We start from the raw sequence: 21543 nt of genomic DNA on the forward strand, positions 1-21543 counted from the left end.
GTTCTACCACGTTACATGATGAGCTTCATTAGTAGTCAGAAAAATGCCCATAAGAAAAATAAGAGAATACCACTGTTAATACAAACATTCAAAGGGCTGATAACATCCAGTTTTAGCAAAAAATACAAGGAAATAGTCATTTCTGATACACTGCAAATGAAAACTGTCCAAAAAAATTTTTTTAAGATAATCTGGTAGAATAGAGATTACAGACCGTTTTTCCATCCACTGTTTGGGACTCCATTTTATATTAGATCCCACAATTACTGAGCATTACCAGATGCCAGACATGAGTCTTAAGAGTTTTATACACATATTAACTCCTTGATACATCACTCCTTCACTACAGTTCTGTAGGGTAGTTACTGTTATCATCCCCACTTTACAGATAAGGAAAATGGGATTTCAAAGGCTAAGCGATGTGCTTAAAGTCACAGATCTAGTTAAAAAGGACTATTTTAAAATTTGAAAACAGGCACTCTGGTTCCAGAGCCTGCGTTCTAAATACTAGGATGTATCAGCTCTTTAATCTCTAATAAAAGTGAGTGCATCAGTTCATTAATACTTTAGAGATGTTTATTGTAGTACTAAGAGCAAAAAAAGAGGAAAATTTTGCTATCCACATATACCACTATAGTATATTATGGGTAGTATGCCACTATGGTCTCCATGCATACCATATCACATATGCCACCACTGATATTAAAAATAAATCTTTTATGAAAATTAAACAAAGAAAAAAATACACAGCAAATCCAGATTTGAACTGAGATGATTCTGGTCTTCAAATTAGTTCAGTACTCTTTTACTTAACTAGGCTGATGCTGTAAGTATTAAACTATTTTGAAGACTGTGGATGCAAGAAGAAACAATGGTTCCTTGAACAGACAATCCTCAGAAAATGGAGGGAACCTTCAGGAATGGAAGGAAAGGGTGATAGAATAGCACACAAAGCAGGAGAAGGAGCACCAAGGGCCCAAAACACGGAAGGAAGCCAAAATACTGAGGGAGAGATATTATGTAGAAAAACTCCCTTCTCCTACACATTTCAAAGCAGAATTAGAAAAACTAGACAACTGTGAATCCACAACAGGTTTGCTCAGGAAATACTTCAGTAAACTGCATTTTAGCATTTTTTGTTTGTTTCTTTGTTTTTGCTTTTCAGGGCCGCACACTCGGCATATGGAAGCCCCCAGGCTAGGGGTCAACTCAGAGCTGTAGCTGGCAGCCTACACCACAGCCACAGCAACGTGGGATCTGAGTTGTGTCTGTGACCTAAACCACAGCTCAGGGCAATGCCAGATCCTTAACCCACTGAGCAAGGGCCAGGGATCGAACCCATGTCCTCATGGATACTAGTTGGGTTACCACAGAGCCACGACGGGAACTCTGCATTTCAGCTATTGATACAAAAAAAAATTCCTTATGATTTTGGTGTTGGGTGGAAATCAGAGAAGCATGGTATCAGATGTTTACAGTTTGTACTTACTATTCTGAGGAATATTTCACTATTTCATGTGTTCATAGTTCATAAAAATAATTAACTATCTAATTAGTGTTCTACTAATTACAACATGAAAAACAAGGTTACTATTCCATTGATTAGGATAATAATTTTTGTTTATAGGTTGTAATTAATTAGATACCAACTGCTGATCCTGAGTATGCATACATTTCTAGGACTCTTATTTCTGGAATTAGCAATTAGTTATATTTCCCAAGTGGGAGTTCAGTATATTGATATATCCTTGCCTAAAATGTGATATTATTAAAAAAAAAACAGTGAAAAGTAGTGGCATTGTGCTTCTAGACATTAGATTTCACATAATGCACAAGGAAAAGGGATATCACATTAAAAATGTACAAGTTTTGCATTGAGATATAAAATGTAACTGGACTATGTTCATAAACTATTTTCTAAATCTGATCTTTTGCAAAAATAAGAAAAGCAGGCTTTTCCAGTAGAAACAACAAATAAACAAAACAAGCCCTTACAAGACATATTTTTCAATTATGGCAGCTTAGGCTCACAGAGGCTAGAGTTATGACCGGGTGGTGTATACACAATATAAACACAAGAGTTCAGTAATTAGGCTTGAGTTAATTTTAAAGTTCCAGTGGCCTGGTGCATAATCAAGCAAAAGGTCATTACCCACACTGGTACATTTCACACAGAACACTCAGCAGCTAGAAATGGAAATGGACATGTCTTTAGTTAAGCTTGCAAATCAATCCCAGAAACTATTCATATGAGTAGTAGAGTTTTTTCCTATTTGTTTCAGAGCCAGTTTACTCACATAAAAATATTTCTAGCAAACCAGAGAAATAAAAAAATTAGTTAAATTAAAATATTATTAGCATTATGCTGGACATGTCTCTCTAGCTTAAAAAGGATGGAGTAAAACTTTGGTGACACTTTCTCATTTCAAATGTTTTTTTTTTTTTCCCATAAATAATATTGGACAGGGATTACCCTATAGAAGAGTACAAGCTTCTAAATTTTGAGCTTTTTTTTTTCTTTTTTTTTGAAGAGGATCATTCGCATCTGTTGTTTTGTCAGCCTAGCAACCTAAATTTGGTGTAGGACTGCCACTCAAAATGGCCCTCATGCCCTTTGGCTTCAGCAGTGGGCATGTGACTTAGGCAGACCAATCACAGAACTCCATTTCCTCTGCCATAGTGATTGGCTTAAGGGTAGACATGTGAGCCAACCAGAGTCAACTGAGTCTTTCATGAGATTGGATGAATGGACACTGAAAGACAGACAGCACTGTCCTTTTGGATTGAGAGCAATGTGGATGTTAGACATAGGGCTTCCCAGAGCTAGCTTTCCCTGTTAGTGAAGACAGACTATCTGCAGCAGGGGAGAAGAAGGCCAAGAAGCAAAAAGAAACAGGGAGGAGGAGTTGAAATAGAAAAGAGAAAGGAGAGAAGAAGATGGATCTAATGATACTGCTTGAGCACCTGGAGCAAGTTGGGCTTTCGGACAATTGTTTTCCTCTTGCTTAAGGTACTTTGAAATCTGTCATTTTTAAAGGTCCTGACAGATACACAGAGGATAACAGTGAGCCCCCCCCCCCCCATATTTTTAGGGCTACATATAGAAGTTTCCAGGCTAGGGGTGAAACTGGAGCTGTAGCTGCCTGCCTGCACCACAGCCACAGCAACACAGGATCCAAGCTGTGTCTGTGACCTACACCACAGCTCATGGCAATGCCATAACCTTAACCCACTGAGAAGCACCAAGGATCAAACCTAGGTTTTCATGGATACTAGTTGGGTTTATTATTGCTGAACCACAGCAGAACTCAGATAACAGTGAGCTTGGTGAAAGAGTACTATCCATAAAGGATAAATATTGAGATACCATTTTTCTTTTAAAAAAATCAATAATTACATATATTTGCAAACAGTTTTTTAGAGAAACTGAAAAACAGTGAGAAAAAATATAGAAAAGTATTTCCAATTTAGGACACATGAAATGGGGTGCTTTAAAAAAAGATAAAAGGAACTTAATTGAAAATTAAATGGAAAGGGAAATACATGCGGAAGATAGTAGAAACTCAGTGGAATAAGAAATTTTGAAGAATGTCCCGTTTATATCCATTCTGTGCATGTTAATAGCGATAGCCCACTGGTGCCAGCCACTGTTCTAGAAGCTTTATGCTTGGATTTGTCCATTAGTACAAAAGTACATCACACTATATTTGGGGTCTGCATGTGTAAGAAGTAAACCATTAGAGTGGTCTTTCCCTTTCATGATGCTAAAAATGATACAGTTTTATTCAGAACAAGTTTGAGAATGTTTCCATTTCAATGAGGTCAGGGAATGCAACTGTAACCTGGTTGTGTCTGTTTAGTCACACCTCTTGGGAGGCCTATGGATGAGGTACCCAGTCCTTTCTGTCAGGTTTCAACAATCTACAAAGTTAGTCTGTAATGCTTCTATGAAGAAGTTATTGGAATAGATAAAAAGAGAACAAGATAATGATCTATGGAAAGAATAATTCTTTTGTGCCTTCAAATGTGGGGTGTCTTCTCTGCCAAAGAGGTTTCAGCAACACCAGCAGTTTCAAGGAGTGATTGTATTAGGGAGGTGGGAAGGAGGACAGGAGCATGAAAGGAGAAAGTGTCTTTTTGCTGGAGAAATGTTTACTTTGTAATTAGCAAAGGACAAGAAGGCCCCTTTGGAAACTATACTTGGGGGTCCAGAATTTAAATTTATGCTGATGCTCTCTGAGGCTCTCTCTAGGGACCCCTCCTAATTGGCAGGGATCTCAGTTGGCTAGAACAGGCTGCACATGAAGCCAAGGTCTCAGGGTCATTTCTCCAAAGGGCCCGTTAACTCAGCTCTGTTCCATAGCCACAAGCTGTACCTTTAACCCTATTTAGCCATCTCACAAATACACATCAGCACATCAACATGGTGGTCACAGAAAAATATATTTGCCTTGAAACCAAAACAAAGAGTAGGCAGAGATATTTTGTTTTTGCCACCACAAACAAATGTCTCTGTGAATGTGTTAGTAAATTCTAATGAAACTGCAGCTGCTGATGGAACAAGTTGCAAAGATGAAAACTGTCCACACAAGTATGTGCTACAAGTGAGCAGATCATCTACAGTCTTTACTCTGTGAACCAATATAAACCATGATGCCAACACCTAGCATAAGAGATTCACAGTGCCAGGGGCTTCTGTCTCTTCAATGCTATATCCCCAGCATGTAAAGGGTCAACACATAGCTGGTGCTAACATAAATATGTGTTGAGTGTATGAAAGTGGCTTGTCCTGACATTTTATTTATTCTTCCTATTCTGCCCTTTACAAATTAGAAAGTATAATAGAAATAATCTCTTATATACCATCTCCTGTATCAACAATTGAAGTGTGTTTTTACAAAGGAGGAGACACTACCTTAGGAAGAGAACATTGAATCACACTCATCTAAACACAGACAAAAGAAAGACCCCCGTGGTGGACTGAAAAAAATGGCTGCAGTTCTCCACTCATTCCTGTATATGCCTGCCAAGCTGCAAAGTAACTTTGTGGCTTTCCCCCACAAAGAGTCAAAATCTATTTCCTTAACTCTTGAATCAGGACTGAACTTGGAACTTGCATAGACTAACGGAACATGGTGGAAGTACAGCTGTGCCAGATCTGAGCCTAGCCTGAAGAAGAACTGCTTCTTCTCTTCCTCTTAGAACCCTGTAGAACCCCTTGTCACCTTGAAGATGATAGAAACAGCACAGTTTCCTTAGTCCTTGCCCAGTCAACCACATTAGGGAGCCAGCCAGAAATGTACAGTGGATCCCAGCCCATATTGTGCACCCACACTTATTGTTAAGCCTATATGTTTTGGGCTTATTTCTTAGGCAGTAAGAGCTAACTGAAACAACTTCACTCTGATTGCACAGGATACAAACAATGGAAAGATCATTGTTTGGCTAGGGGCTGAAGAATGCTTCATCTAGTACAGGTACTACTCTGTAATTCAATATCCTGCCAATGTGTGTTATGTTCTATATGCCAATGGGTTCAAAAGCATTAGATATTTACAAAAATCACCAAAGAGAAATCTCAGAAAACACAGGCATTTGCGAGGATAATTCATTATAAAGATTGTTTTAGAATAGGGATGCTGCAGTATACATGCCAACATAGCAGAGAAGCCTAAAAATGATTCTCCTACCACCATAGCAATGAAGGGACTACACAAATAATAGTAACACTTAAGTATTTCCCACTGTAAATAATGTCCACCATGAAATCTTGATCACTATGAGTGTCACAAAAGTCTCAGAGAACCTACAAAAATGGCATTGTATGAACTTGGTATCAATTATAAATAGATAATAAATGCTGGTTGAATTATAAAAAATGCTGCAGTACCTGGGATTGCAAAACATGAACTAAAAGCCTTATTTTCTGCAGAATTTTTTCATTAACACTGAGAAGGTTAAGAACATACCATGGAAATGTAAAATGTGTCAGAGGCAAGAAACATAACAACTGTCATTTTACTCTTTAAAAGCTATCTGGGTCCTGGATGTGATCCTTCAGCTCCATTGTTTCAGAGAGGAGTAAACTGTACACATATAAAGGATCTAAGTGTGGTCTTCAACCCACAAACCTGGGCAACAGACAGTGTTAGCAAATATCTTGCCGTCATGTCAATGTCAGAATTATCAATGAGAGAATCTGGGGTGTGTTACAGAAATGATAATACACTTTTAATTATATGGATAATGAATTCAGACATAAGCTTTGCAATTTACAAGCTGACTTGATAGTTCAAGGATTACACTGGAATTGGTGGGAAAGAAACAAAAGAGGAGTAAGAGTTGAGTAATATAGCAAAGGAGAAAACACATAATCAAATAAATAAATCAGTGCATAGGCCATGAGTGAACATGACTAAAAAGGACCCAAAGATGAACAATGTTTTTATGAGGGTCTTTAGAGATTAGTAGTATCTATATCCTTCAAAAACAGTAGCATTAAGCCTAATATTTAAATTAGGTTGTGGGATATACAAATTGTAATGTTTTGATCAGTAACAATGGTACTCTGGGTCTAGTTCTAATATTTACAAAATTTAGAGAGGTAAAATTTTGAAGTATTAGGTTGAACCCCATGAAACTGTTAATATTTGACCATTTATAATCAACAAAAATGGCAGTTCAACCTAGTAGATAGGAGATTATTAAAAAACAAGAGATGGCTGTAGCCACATAATTAGTCCTGGTAAAGAGAAAGCTAAATAGCGATTCAACAAATGGCAGGCCTCTCCACTGGGGGTATGAATTGAAAAACTGGGCTTAGCTTTTAAGAGAAAGTCCATGCATTTATATTAAGGAACATCTTTCAGTGTGAAAGGCTTATTTATTTCTTGGAGGTTTTAAACATAGCTAAATATTTCTGTGTGGTACTAGAATATTTTAAATTAAAAGAATATTACTTTTTCATAAAATTGATTATTACCTTTGTAATGATTGGGGGGCAAAAATTTCCCCTCTCTTCCACCAAATTGTTCTTGTTACCAAAGGTTTGCACCATGTGCAGGGTTCCATTGGTGGCAATGAATGGTTTTCATTGGTCCTTCCAAGAATCTAAACAAAAAACCCATTTGGGTCAAAACTGACTGAACCCCAAAGAGGGATAATAGAGAGATGACTGAGTTTATTCCAAGGTTTCTCATCCTAAGCACTACTGGCAGATAATTTTTGTTGTGTGGGGCTCTGCTGTGCATTGTAAGACATTTAGCAGCATCTACCCACTAGATGCCTGTAGAATTCCCCTCGTCCAAGTGCAATGATCAGAACTGTGCCCTAGGGGAGCTAAATCATGCCTGGTTGAAAACCACAGTCTTTAGTGCCATTCTTACCTCAGCCCTGTACTTTGTTGAATTGTCTCTGACCTATGTCAAAGGGTTAGGGTACTGACTGGGTATAGGAAAGAGCAGAGAGCTCCCATCCTCCAGTGCTTAAACAGGATGAGTGTCTGTAGGCCAGCTGGTCTTCCTCCATGAGGTGAAGGTGGTGAGAGGACATCATCGAAATTCTCTAAGCCAGTTGGCATCCTACAATTTTGAGCTAATGAATCCTTCTATTTGGATTTTGAGAACAGTTCTGAAAATCTTGGCTAAATGTCTTGTTTTGAATTTGAATGAATATTTAATATGAATCCTTCCTGTAGAAAACTCAACTATTCATCACTGGAACAGTTGTTATAGAGATTTTAAGAAGTAAACTAAAAGACAGAGGAGCAAACTTGGGAACAAAGCAGACTCACTTTTTATTTGCTTCCTTTTTTAAAAACTGATTTTATAGTAACTCTAAATATAGTACTCATTATAAATATAATACATATTTGTAGTACTGGTATTTGAAGGCATGATTAATAGCAACTTGTAAGTTAACATGTAACTCTTTTCTTCTATGTAAAACCTAGTAGAATTTTACGACTTTAGTTTTAATTTTGGGAAGACACATAAGGTGACCCACAGTATGTTCAAATACTGCAGTAATTCCCACACTTGTTTCTCCCTTGAAAATTTCTTTGGACATTTTATTTATTTATATTTTAATGGATACTTTTTCTCTTTCTCTGCAAGGAAGGGCGCTATTTCTTCTTTACACCAAGAAAGTAGACCTTGCCCCATTTCTTCCATGACTCTGTTTTTTTCCCTCTCCTTTCTATCCCAAGATCATGAACTACATGTAATTAATTAGGATCTTACTCATGTAATTTACCAAGAACAAAATTTCTTTCATTTTTTTGTGAATTTCCTCAAAACGCAGTATGTATAGGAAATTCTCTTTAGTTAATTAAAGGAATGTACCAATGGATGAGAAACATGTTTGGTGATCTCTCTTCCTCTCTTCCCACTATCCTCCATCCTGGCCCCACACAAACAAACAAAAAAATCATTCTTTTGCATCAAATGCAGACACATACATACTTCCCTGTCCTGTTTCACTTCCACTTATGTAAGATGGTTACACCCAATATATCAACAGAGTTAATAAATATAAGTTGGTGACCACTGAAAGTGTCTTTTCTCCTCATCTACTTCTATTTCAATGTATTATTTTAATGCGTATGTGTCAAAAGTCACGTTTGCCTGTATAATCTCCTTAAATTCATGATATGTATCTTTTACATTTCAGATAAATAATTCAATTGATATAGGCTTAAGCTAGAAACTATTGCAATGGTAATAATTTCTTAACTAAAGCTAGTAACTGACGAAGTTTAGACTGATTACAAGGCAGCATGTCAGGTAAAAGGAAATAATCTTAAATGTGTAAACAAGTAGTACCTCAGATAAAAGTTTAGATTTGGGGCTACAGAAACTATATTTATCTCCTTGGATTAACCTACTATAACTATTCTAAGCATGAGAAGAATATTAGTAAAGAAAAATATGTGTATGTCTAGGATTTTGCAACCACTTCTTCAAATATATTTTTGAAGAATTCACATATAGAAATAAGCATCTCCCAACTAGAATAATCCATTCTGTTACTAAAAACTAGTTCCTCCTATTCAGCCTCTTCTTTGTGTACATTTTGGAAAGTCATTTCTGGATCTTATCATTCTTCCCTGGAGACCCTGCCTTTGGCAATTACACCACAGTAGAAAAAATCCTGAACACATGCTCCATACCTTTTCCAAATATGAGTTATCTACCTCTGTCTATTATTAACCTCTTAGGCGTGGATGATAGATGTAAGTTTAAATTCAAGATTTTCAGGCTAAATTTTGTTTTTAAAAACCTCATCTTTTAGCTTACTTATCTGAAAATGTTCAATTCATAAACCTAAAAGCTGTTATTTTGTGAATCTATAAGCATTTAGGTGAAACTTAAGGAATAGCTGTTCCAGTGGTAGAAGAACTCATGTCTTTATCGCTTTATTGTATGGCTCTGAGATATACAATATAAGCTAGAAGGCTGTGGGTAGAGTTATTATTTCAATGTTGTATTTGATAGAATAGCATGTTCAGAGGTCATAATTACTTTTCTATTTGCAGTTAAGAAAATACAATAGGTTAAACAATTAAGGAATGTAGGGAGAAATGGTTTCCTTCTTATCCTAAATTTCTAGGTTACTTGAGAAAATATTTTTGACAGACATACAGAAAGATGAAGATTAAACATGGCACTAGATCTTGAATTTGATTGTAAATGTAATCTACTCATTTCCCATTTGGTAGTCCATGGATTATCAAATTTGAAAAAGAATAAAGCAACTAAAATTTTCTAGTTGTATAAAGCTGTCTTTTAAAGTAAAATTTCATTGTATCTTACTCAGAGGGGAGGAAAGAAGACCAGAAAGAAACTTTTAGGTCAAGCTTATGCTACTGGTTACCACTTTAAACTTTTTGTGGCATTATTTATCTTATTTGTTTATAGTTTTAAAAACTGACATTTTCAATGTTAATGTTTAAGCCAGTGGTAGTGAAATATGTTAGAAGGCCACATTCTCAAGTAAAAGAAATAAAATGTAATTAGTATCATAATTTAGTTTTTCTATTGAATGAGAGTTTCTTCATTTAGATTTTAAAAACAAAGTACATTACTGATTAGTAATGTAGAATTTTTGTGGAAAGAATAATATGAGCAAAGACCACCTGTAAGTCATTAAATTTCAAGAAAATTTAGTAAACATAAGTAAATGTACGGCTATGGGAGCTTACCAACAAGTAGAGTGATGAAATATTTGATTTCCAAATCCAACTTTTAAAATCTAAGATGTTTTAAATTAATTGGTAACAAATGCCAGAAAGACCTTTTCACTAGCCAACTTTCATTCCTTAAGCCTAATTTTAATCAAAACCTCTTACAAATTTATAAAAGCTTGAAGTCCCCTTTAAAACAATTTATGTCTTCAAGAAATTGATCACATTAACTACTTGATAACTAATGGCAATGACAGGCTATACCCATCCTGATGATGGTCAGTTCTTTTGCTACAGTGAAAGACACTTTGCAAAGTATAGGCGACCCAAGTTCGTTCTTGTCTGAACAAAGTTCAAGCTTGCACAGCAGCCTCCTCTTTATTTCCACTGAGCTTTTTCACACAACCATAATCTCCCTTACTATATCCAACTGTGATAGTGATATCTGCTTAAACATCTCAATCTTTCACTGGACTTTGAGTGTAACTTCAGGATAGAGATAGTACCCTATTCAGTTGTGAATCCTCAGGGCTTGGCACTATGTGTGCCCATCAAGTAATAATTCAATAAAATGATGTTAATGAATGACTGAATGAAATAAGCAAAGAAGTACAGCTAGAGTCAGCCAAAAGCCAAACTCCTTTCAAGCTGCAGTTAATTGATAGGATCATTTATAGGCTCAACAGATAACTACCAATAGCTACAGAAAGCTGCATAACATCTTCATAGGCAGTGGTGCTGAGGACATTAGTGAGAAGGATGGAAAAATTATATTTAAAAGTCTTCTAAACGGAAGTTTAACTGCCTTAAAACATCATATTAAATTATATATTTTTCCTCGATATTCATAAGATTTCAGAACAAGCCCTGACACAGAGTTAATGTTGATCTAGTAGGTTCTGTAATCTGATATATAAAGTCAGTGTAATATCAAAAAATTGTTGGAATAAAATGTAATTAATTATTGTATTTTGTTTATAAAATTTGTAACCTTTAAAATATGTTTAGCTATAGAAGTTTAGCACCTAATTGCACTGCTTTGGTTTGTAGGCAATGAAGAAAGGATGGCTGGTATTGACCATGGTCATGCACCAAATGGTAATAGACCTCAGGTTTATGAGGTTTCTTCTCAGTTTTTTTGGTGCTAGGAAGGTGAGTGATAAGAAAGATAATGGCCCAAAAGGAAGATATGGGCATAAATGCCTATAATGCATCTCCCTTTTCCAGGATTCAATTAGTGCATTTCTGCGTAAAGTTCTGATATCAAGCTCCATCTTGAAAAATTACCACAGCAATATTCTGTAATTTACAGCCAATATACTCTTTGTTTGGTACCCATTATAGGGTTTTTAGACATGAGTGATTATACAAAATGTTTACTAAGAAGTGAAATTTGCATCAAATCACAAAGATTCAAACAAGCACATGCTGTTGTTACGACTGTACCTCGTTCTCCCTTCTGACACTTCTTTCTTTGCACTGTACACTTTCTTGTCTCATTGGTGGGAGGACACAGGCTACCCTTTGCTGATGGATGCTGTATTATTTCTCGGACCCGTGTTTCAGTCCCTCTTTTGAAGCCACATGTTTTTCCTTTCTTTGTACATGGACTCCAGGGGCTCCATTCGCTGGCCTCACAGTGCACTGAAACAGAACACCAGAAACAGCCTCAGTTTGCTCACACATAGTTTCACAATTGTCAAATAAACAAAAAGGTTTGCTTCTATCAATACTTGCCCAAATTCTGAGCAGAAATCCTGCAGAACAAAGTTGGGCAAGCTGATTTAAAGACAAAACAAAGAGAAAGGGGAAGGCGGGAAGAGAATGTTTTCTACTTTTTAGCACTCATATTATTAGGTAAATTCTCACCTGCATTGGGTTTAGTTTTTCCTGTAGACTTTATTAACCCAGGCACTAATATAATTACTCAAAACTGACTACTGCTTTATAATTTCTAGGGCACTGCTACAATTAGTGATTGTTCCTGACCACAACTTATCAAGATTAGTCTTTATTACATATTAGAGAATTGATTCTCAAAGTTTAGCATGCAACAGATTCACATGCAAGGAGAGCTTGTTAAACAAAGAATGCTGGATCTCTCCCCACCCAGAGTTTCTGATTCAGTTGTGGGGTGAAGACTTGGAATCTGCATTTTGAATGATACATATGATGCTGATTTGCAGATACTGAGAACACACTTTGAGAACTTTTATGCTAATGAATAATTAAGCAAAAAATGAATCCAGGTCCTTGGCCTACGATTCACTGCCTTTTCTACTTCATTTACTCTTGCAAACTTAAATACTGTCATTTATTAATGGGTGTGGATCAGCCATAACAGCATCTGGTTTAAGTGAATTCTGGGTCAATTTCAACTGATAAGCGGCTTCTAGAGTTCCCTTGACCAACTGATTTCTGGGATAACTGATATATTTTTTCTAAAGCTTCCTTTTTAGATTTTTCCCCTTTTTTGGTATGTATTAATATTTTTAATCATGGATTTTCAAGGTCTTATAACAGATTTTTGTGCTTTTAATAAAAATAAATATCTGCAAGGTGATATTCTTATATTTATGTTCATAAAACTTCCTAACTTACAACTGAAACAGCTTGCAACAGTAACTCTTTCAGATGATATGACTCTTTTTCCACAAAAATAAATTCTAAGTTACTTTTCTTGTTGCCTTCTGATTTAAAGGATCCTTATTTTAGAGCAGGATACTATTTTTTCATACAACCTCAAGAAATAAAAGCTAAATGTTTTAGAAATTTAAAACCATTCACCATACATTTTTTTTCACCACATGCTTTTTCAGTCACTTTCAGGTATCTGAATGCAAAAGAGTTAAATGGAAATGATTAGATAAGTGAATTTAGGTTTCTATGAACTTAAATGAACTTTATTGAACCACTTTCAAAAGAGTCTTCATGCTCAGTTGTACCTTTATAATTTTCATCAAGGAATAGAGCAACTAAATCACTTAATGATATCATAATGTCTAGCCAATTAAGGTCATATCTCTGATCCTGATACTAGTCATTAAAAAGCAGGTTTATTTATTTTTTTTTAGCACATACAAATAAAAACACCTCCAAGAAAGCAAATGGAAAGATAAAAATCCAAGTTTGTGAGGTGTAACTTTGTCCAGTATTCAATAAATACCAAACTACAAGGACTAGATTAGAAAAAAGTTACATGTTGTGGAAATGACCTACTTTGGTTGGTGCTTTTTCATAAAAGCAAAAGTGGTCTAGGCAAATGTATACCTAGATTTCAGAAAAAAGGATTTTAAAAATTACAGCATACATAGCTAGGAGTCTTTAGTCAAAGATGAATTGTTCTAACAATGAAATTTTAGTGACAATCTTAGATTAGAAGAAGAGGAGGAGCAATATGCAGGACTGATGAGTTCCAGTAATAAGGAGCTCTAAAAGATGGGATAGTTAAAAAGCCTGGAGAGGAGGAGAATTTTTCTTAGTGAAATACTGCAGAATGGACCTTTAATGTTAGTATCCAAAAAATATTTCTGGAAAAATGAAAACTTTGTTGAACATGTGAGAACAACAAAAGAAGTGACATATTATATCCAGGTCATGAAATGAACAATGTAGAGTTGGGGCACTATTTGGTTAAGAGGTGATTAAGAACAAAACAGAACAACTTCTATCTTCTGTATTAAGAACATTCTTAATATTGGAAACATTTAGCTCTTCACTTATGAAGCAAGTGTCTCAAAAAATATAATTGGCTCCTGTCCCTGGAAGTTGAGAGGCTGTGGTTGATCATCAGCCTGGAATGCTGTAAAAGAGAGTCTTAAATGGGGAGAAAAGTTGAATTGGATGTTTCACCAGTAATGGTCTTGCAACAACGCTATTCATTTGTTCTCATTCTTGTTGATTGACTGCACAGTTCCAGAGAGATCATCGCAAGGCTGTGTACTTTGCTGCTCGCTTTTTGGAGCTTCCCTCTGTGCCTACTTGAACAAGGCCATCTGTCCAGGAAGAGCAATGAGGATGACAGAATGACAGCGCAGAAAGGAAGTAAATACCTGGAGCACAAAGTGGAAGAAATATATTCTAAAAAATTGGGATCTGGGAGTTCCCGTCGTGGCGCAGTGGTTAACGAATCCGACTAGGAACCATGAGGTTGCGGGTTCGGTCCCTGCCCTTGCTCAGTAGGTTAATGATCCGGCGTTGCCATGAGCTGTGGTGTAGGTTGCAGACATGGCTCAGAACCAGCGTTGCTGTGGCTCTGGCATAGGCCGGTGGCTGCAGCTCCAATTCGACCCCTAGCCTGGGAACCTCCATATGCCTCGGGAGCGGCCCAAGAAATAGCAAAAAAAAGACAAAAAAAAATTGGGTTCGGTTGACATTTTTGTTCCATTTGACCTGCAAACTGAGGACAGGGGGGCAGTATGGGGCAGTGTTTTCTCTGTCTATGACATGTTCTTTGAATTTAAAATCTGGGTAAGAAACAGGTCATGCAGTATAGATTTTAGCAAAGGGAGAGACACTTTCCTCAACCTCTGCCTGAGAGCTAGAGTCAAGGTACTAATTATAGCACTGACAATAACTCACATTGTGTCCTTGGGTCACAGCGTGTCCTTGGGAGTTCAACTCTCTGGGTCCTTGTTTTCATATTTGTTAAAGGAATAGCCTTTAATGTTGTGGTGTGATAATCAAGCAGGTCATCATTTTTCATGAAATTCTCAGGCAAGCCCATGGGCAAGGCCCACACAGGGCTTGTAGACCAGACTCCATGTGATGGGAGGCATCCCATGAGATAGAGGAAGCAACAAGAGCCAGCCCAGAGCTAAAGTTGCTGATCTACCCATTCCTATGTACGAGGTCATTTATACCTATCTGTTCAATGAGCCAGGTTCCCTAAATGGATTTTATACTGCTAACCCTCATTCTGAAATACATAAATTTCTTTAAGTTTAATTGTGTTACAAAACAGTCTTTGTCTAAATAGTAGTATAAGTTACCAGCAAGCTTTAACAGCTAATCCAACAGTGCCAGGTGTTAAATGGTCTCTCTGGTCCCGGAAGCATGAACATATTTAAGATAAATGGCCTTTAAAGGACTGCATGCTATAACTTTAACAACTAAGAAAATCTAAACGTTTGCCCCTTTCCTGGGTAGAGCAATACCACAAACTTTTTGCAACTCATCCTGAATTTCTGCCCTTCAATGTCCCACAGAACTGTTTCCTATTTTCTCCACAGTTTGGAACTTATTACCTCTAATCATCAGCCCTCAGGACCTACAGAGAGATGAAATTAAAGTGCTTTCTCATGTACCTTTTACCTTATTTCTAAGTTATTTTTCTGTGTTTTTATTGACTAGAGGGGGGCGGGGTGGGAAAACTGAACCAAATTGAGCCATGAACTGTTTCAGGAAAGTTGTTTTCCAGATGCTTCTGAAATTATCTTTAAAGTGTCATCTATTTATTTCATTCTCACAAAAACCTTGTTTAGAAATAAATGTTTCAATGTGGACCCGAAATGGTTAAACCACCACTTTAGCGTTATTACTCCAGTACTTTAGATCCTAATGGATCTGTCTGTGGGGACCCCAGGGGTGTCCTGGAGACTATCTTGTACTGAATCAGGGGGACATTTGTGTGCATATGCCAACATCACTGCAGCATCAAAGGTTCTTGTAGCTCTAGCCCAGGGGATTTTGAGATTTAGTATGTTGTTTCCCCATTTGGTTTAGCATCTGCTCCCCAACTGTTCATCAAACTCGTAGCTGTAGTAGCTGCACACCATTTAAAAGAGGGAAAATATAGCCTGACAGTGATCCATTATTTAGACAAACAACTTGTCTGAGGAACCTCCCCTCAAGGAAACACAGCCTGCAATTAATCAGACCCTGGGACTGTGTCCGTCTGTCAGTTTGAGTAAGTCCAAAATCCTCTCCTGGTCTCTGAATACCTGTGCAAGCAGGACATTACAACAAAGCAATGTGAAAGAAAAAAGTGAGTTTTTTTTTAAAACCATATCAGATTTGGTTCTCTAAGTCTTTGATCCATCTCCTGAGTATTAATGGGCTGTTTCCAGAGAATGTGTTTCCTCCTTTCGGAAAATAACTTTGGTCACTGGTTGACATTAGATCTTGGTGGAAACTCTTAACCTAAGGTGGAAATTTAGTTCAAGATTAAATATATATACATATATATATGAACACATACATATATATAATTACTATAAATAAAACTTCACTAAATAATGAAACAAAATAAATCTGTAATGATCAGAATAATTGAAACAGCTATTGACGGTCCCTAACAAATAAAGGTGCACCCACAGGGTGTTAAATTCACTGTGACACACACTGAGTAAGGCTCATTAAGATGATATCTTTGTAAAGAAAGAGGGAGGGCCTCTTAGAGGCAGACTCCTAGGCTCTTGTGAGATGGGACTTGGAGCAGCACTTTGAGACTGACATCATCTTAGGAGTCCCTCATCCCATCTAAGTCTGAGAGCTCCTCCTCACCAATACTGACGCACTCCATGGTATGGTTATTGGCTTCCAACCCTTCTGGGCAATTATCAAGGCACTTTCCAAGGTGTAAGTAAAATCCACTTTTACACTTTGTGCAGAAATTTTTGTTGAAACAGGTATCACAGTCAGCTTTGCATTCTGGAAATGAAAAAAGAAAAAAGAAATATACTTTCATTATTGTCACATAACTACTGTTGGTCCAGTTCTCTATGCTTAGAACTCAGGCACATGCAACTTCCGTGTCAAACAAACAGTCAGGGCTCAAAATTATTTTGCCAAACTGAATTAAAGATTCCTCCATAGTTATTTAGTTGATGTACATCAGTTATTGATTTCAAAATTATTGTACTTATTGACAGGAAAAGCTTATTGACAAGAATGTTTATAAGATCAAGTGTCTATTTATATTAAATGATAGTGAAAATGTTTCATTAGAACTTTAGTGAAATGTATCAGGGTATTGCCTTTGTGCTGCTCTTGAGATCTATTTGTTCATTCAACAAATATTTGATTGTCCTATGTGTGTCTAGCACTATTCTAGGTATAGCTTGACAGCAGTGCAGAAAAGAGCACTAAGGTCCATACTTCCAAAGTTTACATTCTAGGAAGGGAGATATAATAAACAATAATAATAGTTGGCCCTATATGGTGATTACTATAAGTCAGACACTGCTACAGGTATTTTCCAATATTAAATCATTTAAACTTTACAATAACCCAGTGAGGTTGCCTGTATTATAATTTCCATAAAAGAACTGAGGTTCTGAAAGATTATGTAATTAGCTCAGGACCACAGAAAAGAGTGATTTTTGAAGCCAGGCAGTCTGGTTCCAGGGTACTTTGGAAAAAATAACGACAAAAACAAAAGGTAGGAAAAAGATATGAAAAATGGCTGATAAGGGGAAGAGGTGGATTGTTTTGTATAAGATCATCATGGAATGCCTCACTAAGAAGGTGATGTATGAGCAGAACCTTGAATGAGGGAAGAGAGCCCTCTAAGCAAAGGTGTGGGCAAAGGGCTTTCTAAATCATCAGGACAGTGAGTGTAGAACAGTAACTGCAAAAGCCTTGAGGTGGGAAGATCTTGCAAGAAGGCCAGCAAAGTTAGTGGCAAATGGGTTCTGGGGCAGTCAAAGGAGATACGTTTGGCAAGGAAGGCAGAGCCACATGTGGTGTATGACAGTGGAGTGATCTTCCTTAATTTACATTTTGAAAGGTTACTGGCGGATGGAAATGTTCTAAAATTAGGTTGTGATGATGGCTGGGCAGATATAAGTATAATAAAATTCATTGAATTAAAAAAACAAGTGAAAAACAAAAAGAAAGGTTGCTGGGTCTACAGTGTGGTGAGCAGCCTCATCAGGGTCCAGATGAGAAGTGATATGAGAGTGTTTCCAACGTTTACTTTCAACTGATAAACATTTTAGTTGCTGTACTGGAACCCTTTGTTGAGGTGAAAATAGTTGCATTACTTTCTTGGGTCGCTCATCACTTGGATTTTGTGATGGTGGGAACTCAGATGGCATCGGGGCTTGCAGTATTTTCTATAGGTCCCATGAATAATAACCATGTTCTCAGTTTTTGCTTTTACCACGAAAAACAAAAACAAAACAAAACAGAACACGCCTCAGAACTGGAGTGTTTTTTATAGCAGTGAAAAATTTCCTGCCCAGAGGGCTCAGTTCAAGTATGGTTTATCCTAATTATCAGGTAAATGTGATTATTTACTCAACACTAAATATTACAAACAGATTAGAGGCCATTTCAAATCTGGAAAGTCCCCAAGGATGAGATAAAAACACAATTTTGGGTAGGCACTTACTTGTACACTTATTTATATCTGGATATCGAGTTCCATAATATCCACTTGGACATGAAGAGAGACACACTCCAATCTGCTTCATGCCAATTCTTTCCAGAACAAAAAATAGTTTGGGCTTACATGACAAACATCCATTGTAATCTGAACATGTTGCACAGCCTCCTTGGCAGCCTTGACTGACGTTAGGATGCACTGGGGGACAAATGTAGAAAGACAAAAATAAAAGTTAAATCATAAGTATAGAAGTTCAATGACATTCTCTGGGCAGGATACACATTTTCTTTCGTTAGCTTTCAATTTGGTGGTAATGGGAGAATGAATTGGCAAAGTTTCCCCCTTTTCCTGGTATTTCCCTTTAACAGGTACATAAATTGTTTTTAATTTCAAAGTTCTTAAAATGTGCGCATTTGAAAAATAAGAATGTATTGTCTCAAAATAATTAGAGGTAATATATATTTAGTGGAAATATCCTCACAGAACCAGCACCCTGGCAGATTAGACACTGGGTATTGAATGCTTATATACTGAAATCAACACACAGTTGTTTTTTTTGTTTTTTTTTCATTTATGTGGTGGATGATAAGCAGATGTCTCTAATTTCTTCAAATAAGGATAACATAGCCTGGGGCTTAATTTGAGTAAGAATACTGCTTTCTAAGATATCTTTTTTCAACTCTAGTCTATCAGAGAATATAATTTTACTCTTCAAGGTAAATGGACTCCGCAACTATGTAGCTATTCAGACCCTGCTTTCAGACAATGCTTTCCTAAAATATTTCTTCTCACATGGGTTTAATATTTATCAGCTCAAATGGATATAATGGTGAAAGGGTGATGTTTATCTTAACAGTAGTTCCACGTGGGTCATATGTGAGGATTTATAATAATATTTATAAGTTATGGTCAATATTTATCTTTTGAGAGAGAAGTCATAGTTTTTGTACCCTCATCTTTCATTTACTTAATGAAATACATATTTCATAAGGACATGATCAGTCCATATTAAGGGCTGTTACTACAGATATTCCTGAGAATTCCAAGGTTTCTAAGAGCCACCAATGTGTGTGTTGAGACTATTTGTTGGCAAGTCTGAACAAACATAAACAAACATTTGGAAGATTCATGTTTACTTGAGATCTTGACAACTTTAAATGTTTTTTATGCCTGCTAACTAGTCATGGACACTTATGTGTGAGTTAACGGAAGGCTGCTGACTGAGGTGAATTTCTCATGTAGCTTGTGTTTGGGATGGTATCCTCACCTAATATATTCTCTGTTCAAATCCAATATTAATAGCTTTCTTTTCCCTTTAGGAATCCAGAAGGGAAAAATCCTGACCCTTATGAGAAGCAAGGTTGATGCGCAAGAGTGCAAAGTGATCCTCTTGTTATTTCTGATTTCTGTTGGTGGTGGGAGGGACCTTACTATTATTAAGTCTGTCTTCACAGTGATGTTTGATTATCGCTAAGTTCTTTGCTGCAAAAACAAATCTCACCCGGCTTAGTTAGAACGGGTACCCATAAACTCGATCAGCATTACCACAGGGGTGCATGGGTTAGCTGCAAAGAGGTCATTCAGTTGACCAGCATCCTCTGCCTAGAGGAAACCATCCCTGAATCAGCCACAGGAACCACAAGCAGCTCATTCTCATTCCAAGACGTTTTGTAAATAAACTGAGGAAATGTGTGGGGGAAGGGAAGTCTGCTTTTCCTGTACATGCTCCTCTGTGGGGTGGGGTGGACATATAAAGTGGCACAGGAGGTTTAGACATTATAGGACCTGGGGGACTTGTAAGTGAATACCGCCTTCCAAGTAACAAGGTCATTTTTCATGCCAGTAACTCCAGCATTGGGGACTTACAGAAAATGTGCACATATTTTAAAGTGGGGAAAGACCCTTTAAAAAAAGGGAGTGAAGAGAGCTCCGTGTGTTCAGAATCTAACTGACCCATTTAAAAAGTGAGGGGTGTAGGTAAAAATCTGTAAAACCTTTTCATAAGGATTGTTGATGGAAAAGTGGACCTCAGTTTGAAGGAAAATCACTCCAAGCTCAGGGTAGTAAGTGACTCTGAATTTAAATGAAGATAGATTGAATCGGTCCATGTCAACCTATCTCTATCTCTGAAAGGCAGTTGCTCTAAGGAAACACAATTGTAATTGACTTTTGTCAATTACAACTTTAGATAGATCTTATGTAAATAAACATGATTTACATGTTCCCATCCCCCCAAACTAATATACCTTAAAGCAAATTTTATTTAAAAATTTGGGTTTTGAATGTCTGTAGATTTCTCCAAGAGAGTTGGGAACAATTTCTTCCCCAATTATGAGATGTGCCAGAGTACCCTGCTCAGTTCCCTCCTTAAAACTTTTACTGGAGTTCCCGTCGTGGCGCAGTGGTTAACGAATACGACTAGGAACCATGAGGTTTGGGTTTGATCCCTGCCCTTGCTCAGTGCGTTAATGATCCGGCGTTGCCGTGAGCTGTGGTGTAGGTTGCAGACGTGGCTCGGATCCCGCGTTGCTGTGGCTCTGGCATAGGCCAGTGGCTGTAGCTCCGATTTGACCCCTAGCCTGGGAACACCATATGCCGTGGGAACGGCCCAAGAAATGGCAAAAAGATTAAAAAAAAAAAACTTTTACTGACAAAATCTAGCACAATCAACTCACATATTGTACTACAGCTGTTCTTTCTGCTTGCTCCTCACCCTGCCCCCCATATTTTGCCTTTTTATTTTTTTATTTTTTTTGGTCTTTTTGACATTTCTTGGGCTGCTCCCGCAGCATATGGAGGTTCCCAGGCTAGGGCTCCAATCAGAGCTGTAGCCACCGGCCTATGCCAGAGCCACAGCAAATTGGGATCCGAACCACGTCTTCAACCTCCACCACAGCTCATGGCAATGCTGGATCCTTAACCCACTGAGCGAGGCCAGGGATTGAACCTGCAACCTCATGGTTCCTAGTCGGATTCATTTCCACTGTGCCACAACAGGAACTCCTAGACAAAAGTTTTTAACAAAATAGTT

The 21543-nt window shown here is 37.2% G+C and overlaps 1 protein-coding gene across 1 annotated transcript in view; it reads right to left on the reverse strand.

The window, feature by feature from the left end:
* The window catches only part of RSPO3 (R-spondin 3), an 81106-nt gene that overhangs the window by 29323 nt on the left and 30240 nt on the right, over positions 1 to 21543 (reverse strand). Inside the window, exons 2-4 of the mRNA XM_047759127.1 lie at positions 18519 to 18710; positions 16688 to 16834; positions 11630 to 11827 (exon numbers count right to left, since the gene is read on the reverse strand). Of these exons, the coding sequence (XP_047615083.1) occupies positions 11630 to 11827; positions 16688 to 16834; positions 18519 to 18710 (537 nt within the window). The remainder of the gene's footprint in view (positions 1 to 11629; positions 11828 to 16687; positions 16835 to 18518; positions 18711 to 21543) is intronic.

Source organism: Phacochoerus africanus, chromosome 2 (genome assembly GCF_016906955.1).
Source record: "Phacochoerus africanus isolate WHEZ1 chromosome 2, ROS_Pafr_v1, whole genome shotgun sequence".
NCBI lineage: Eukaryota > Metazoa > Chordata > Mammalia > Artiodactyla > Suidae > Phacochoerus > Phacochoerus africanus.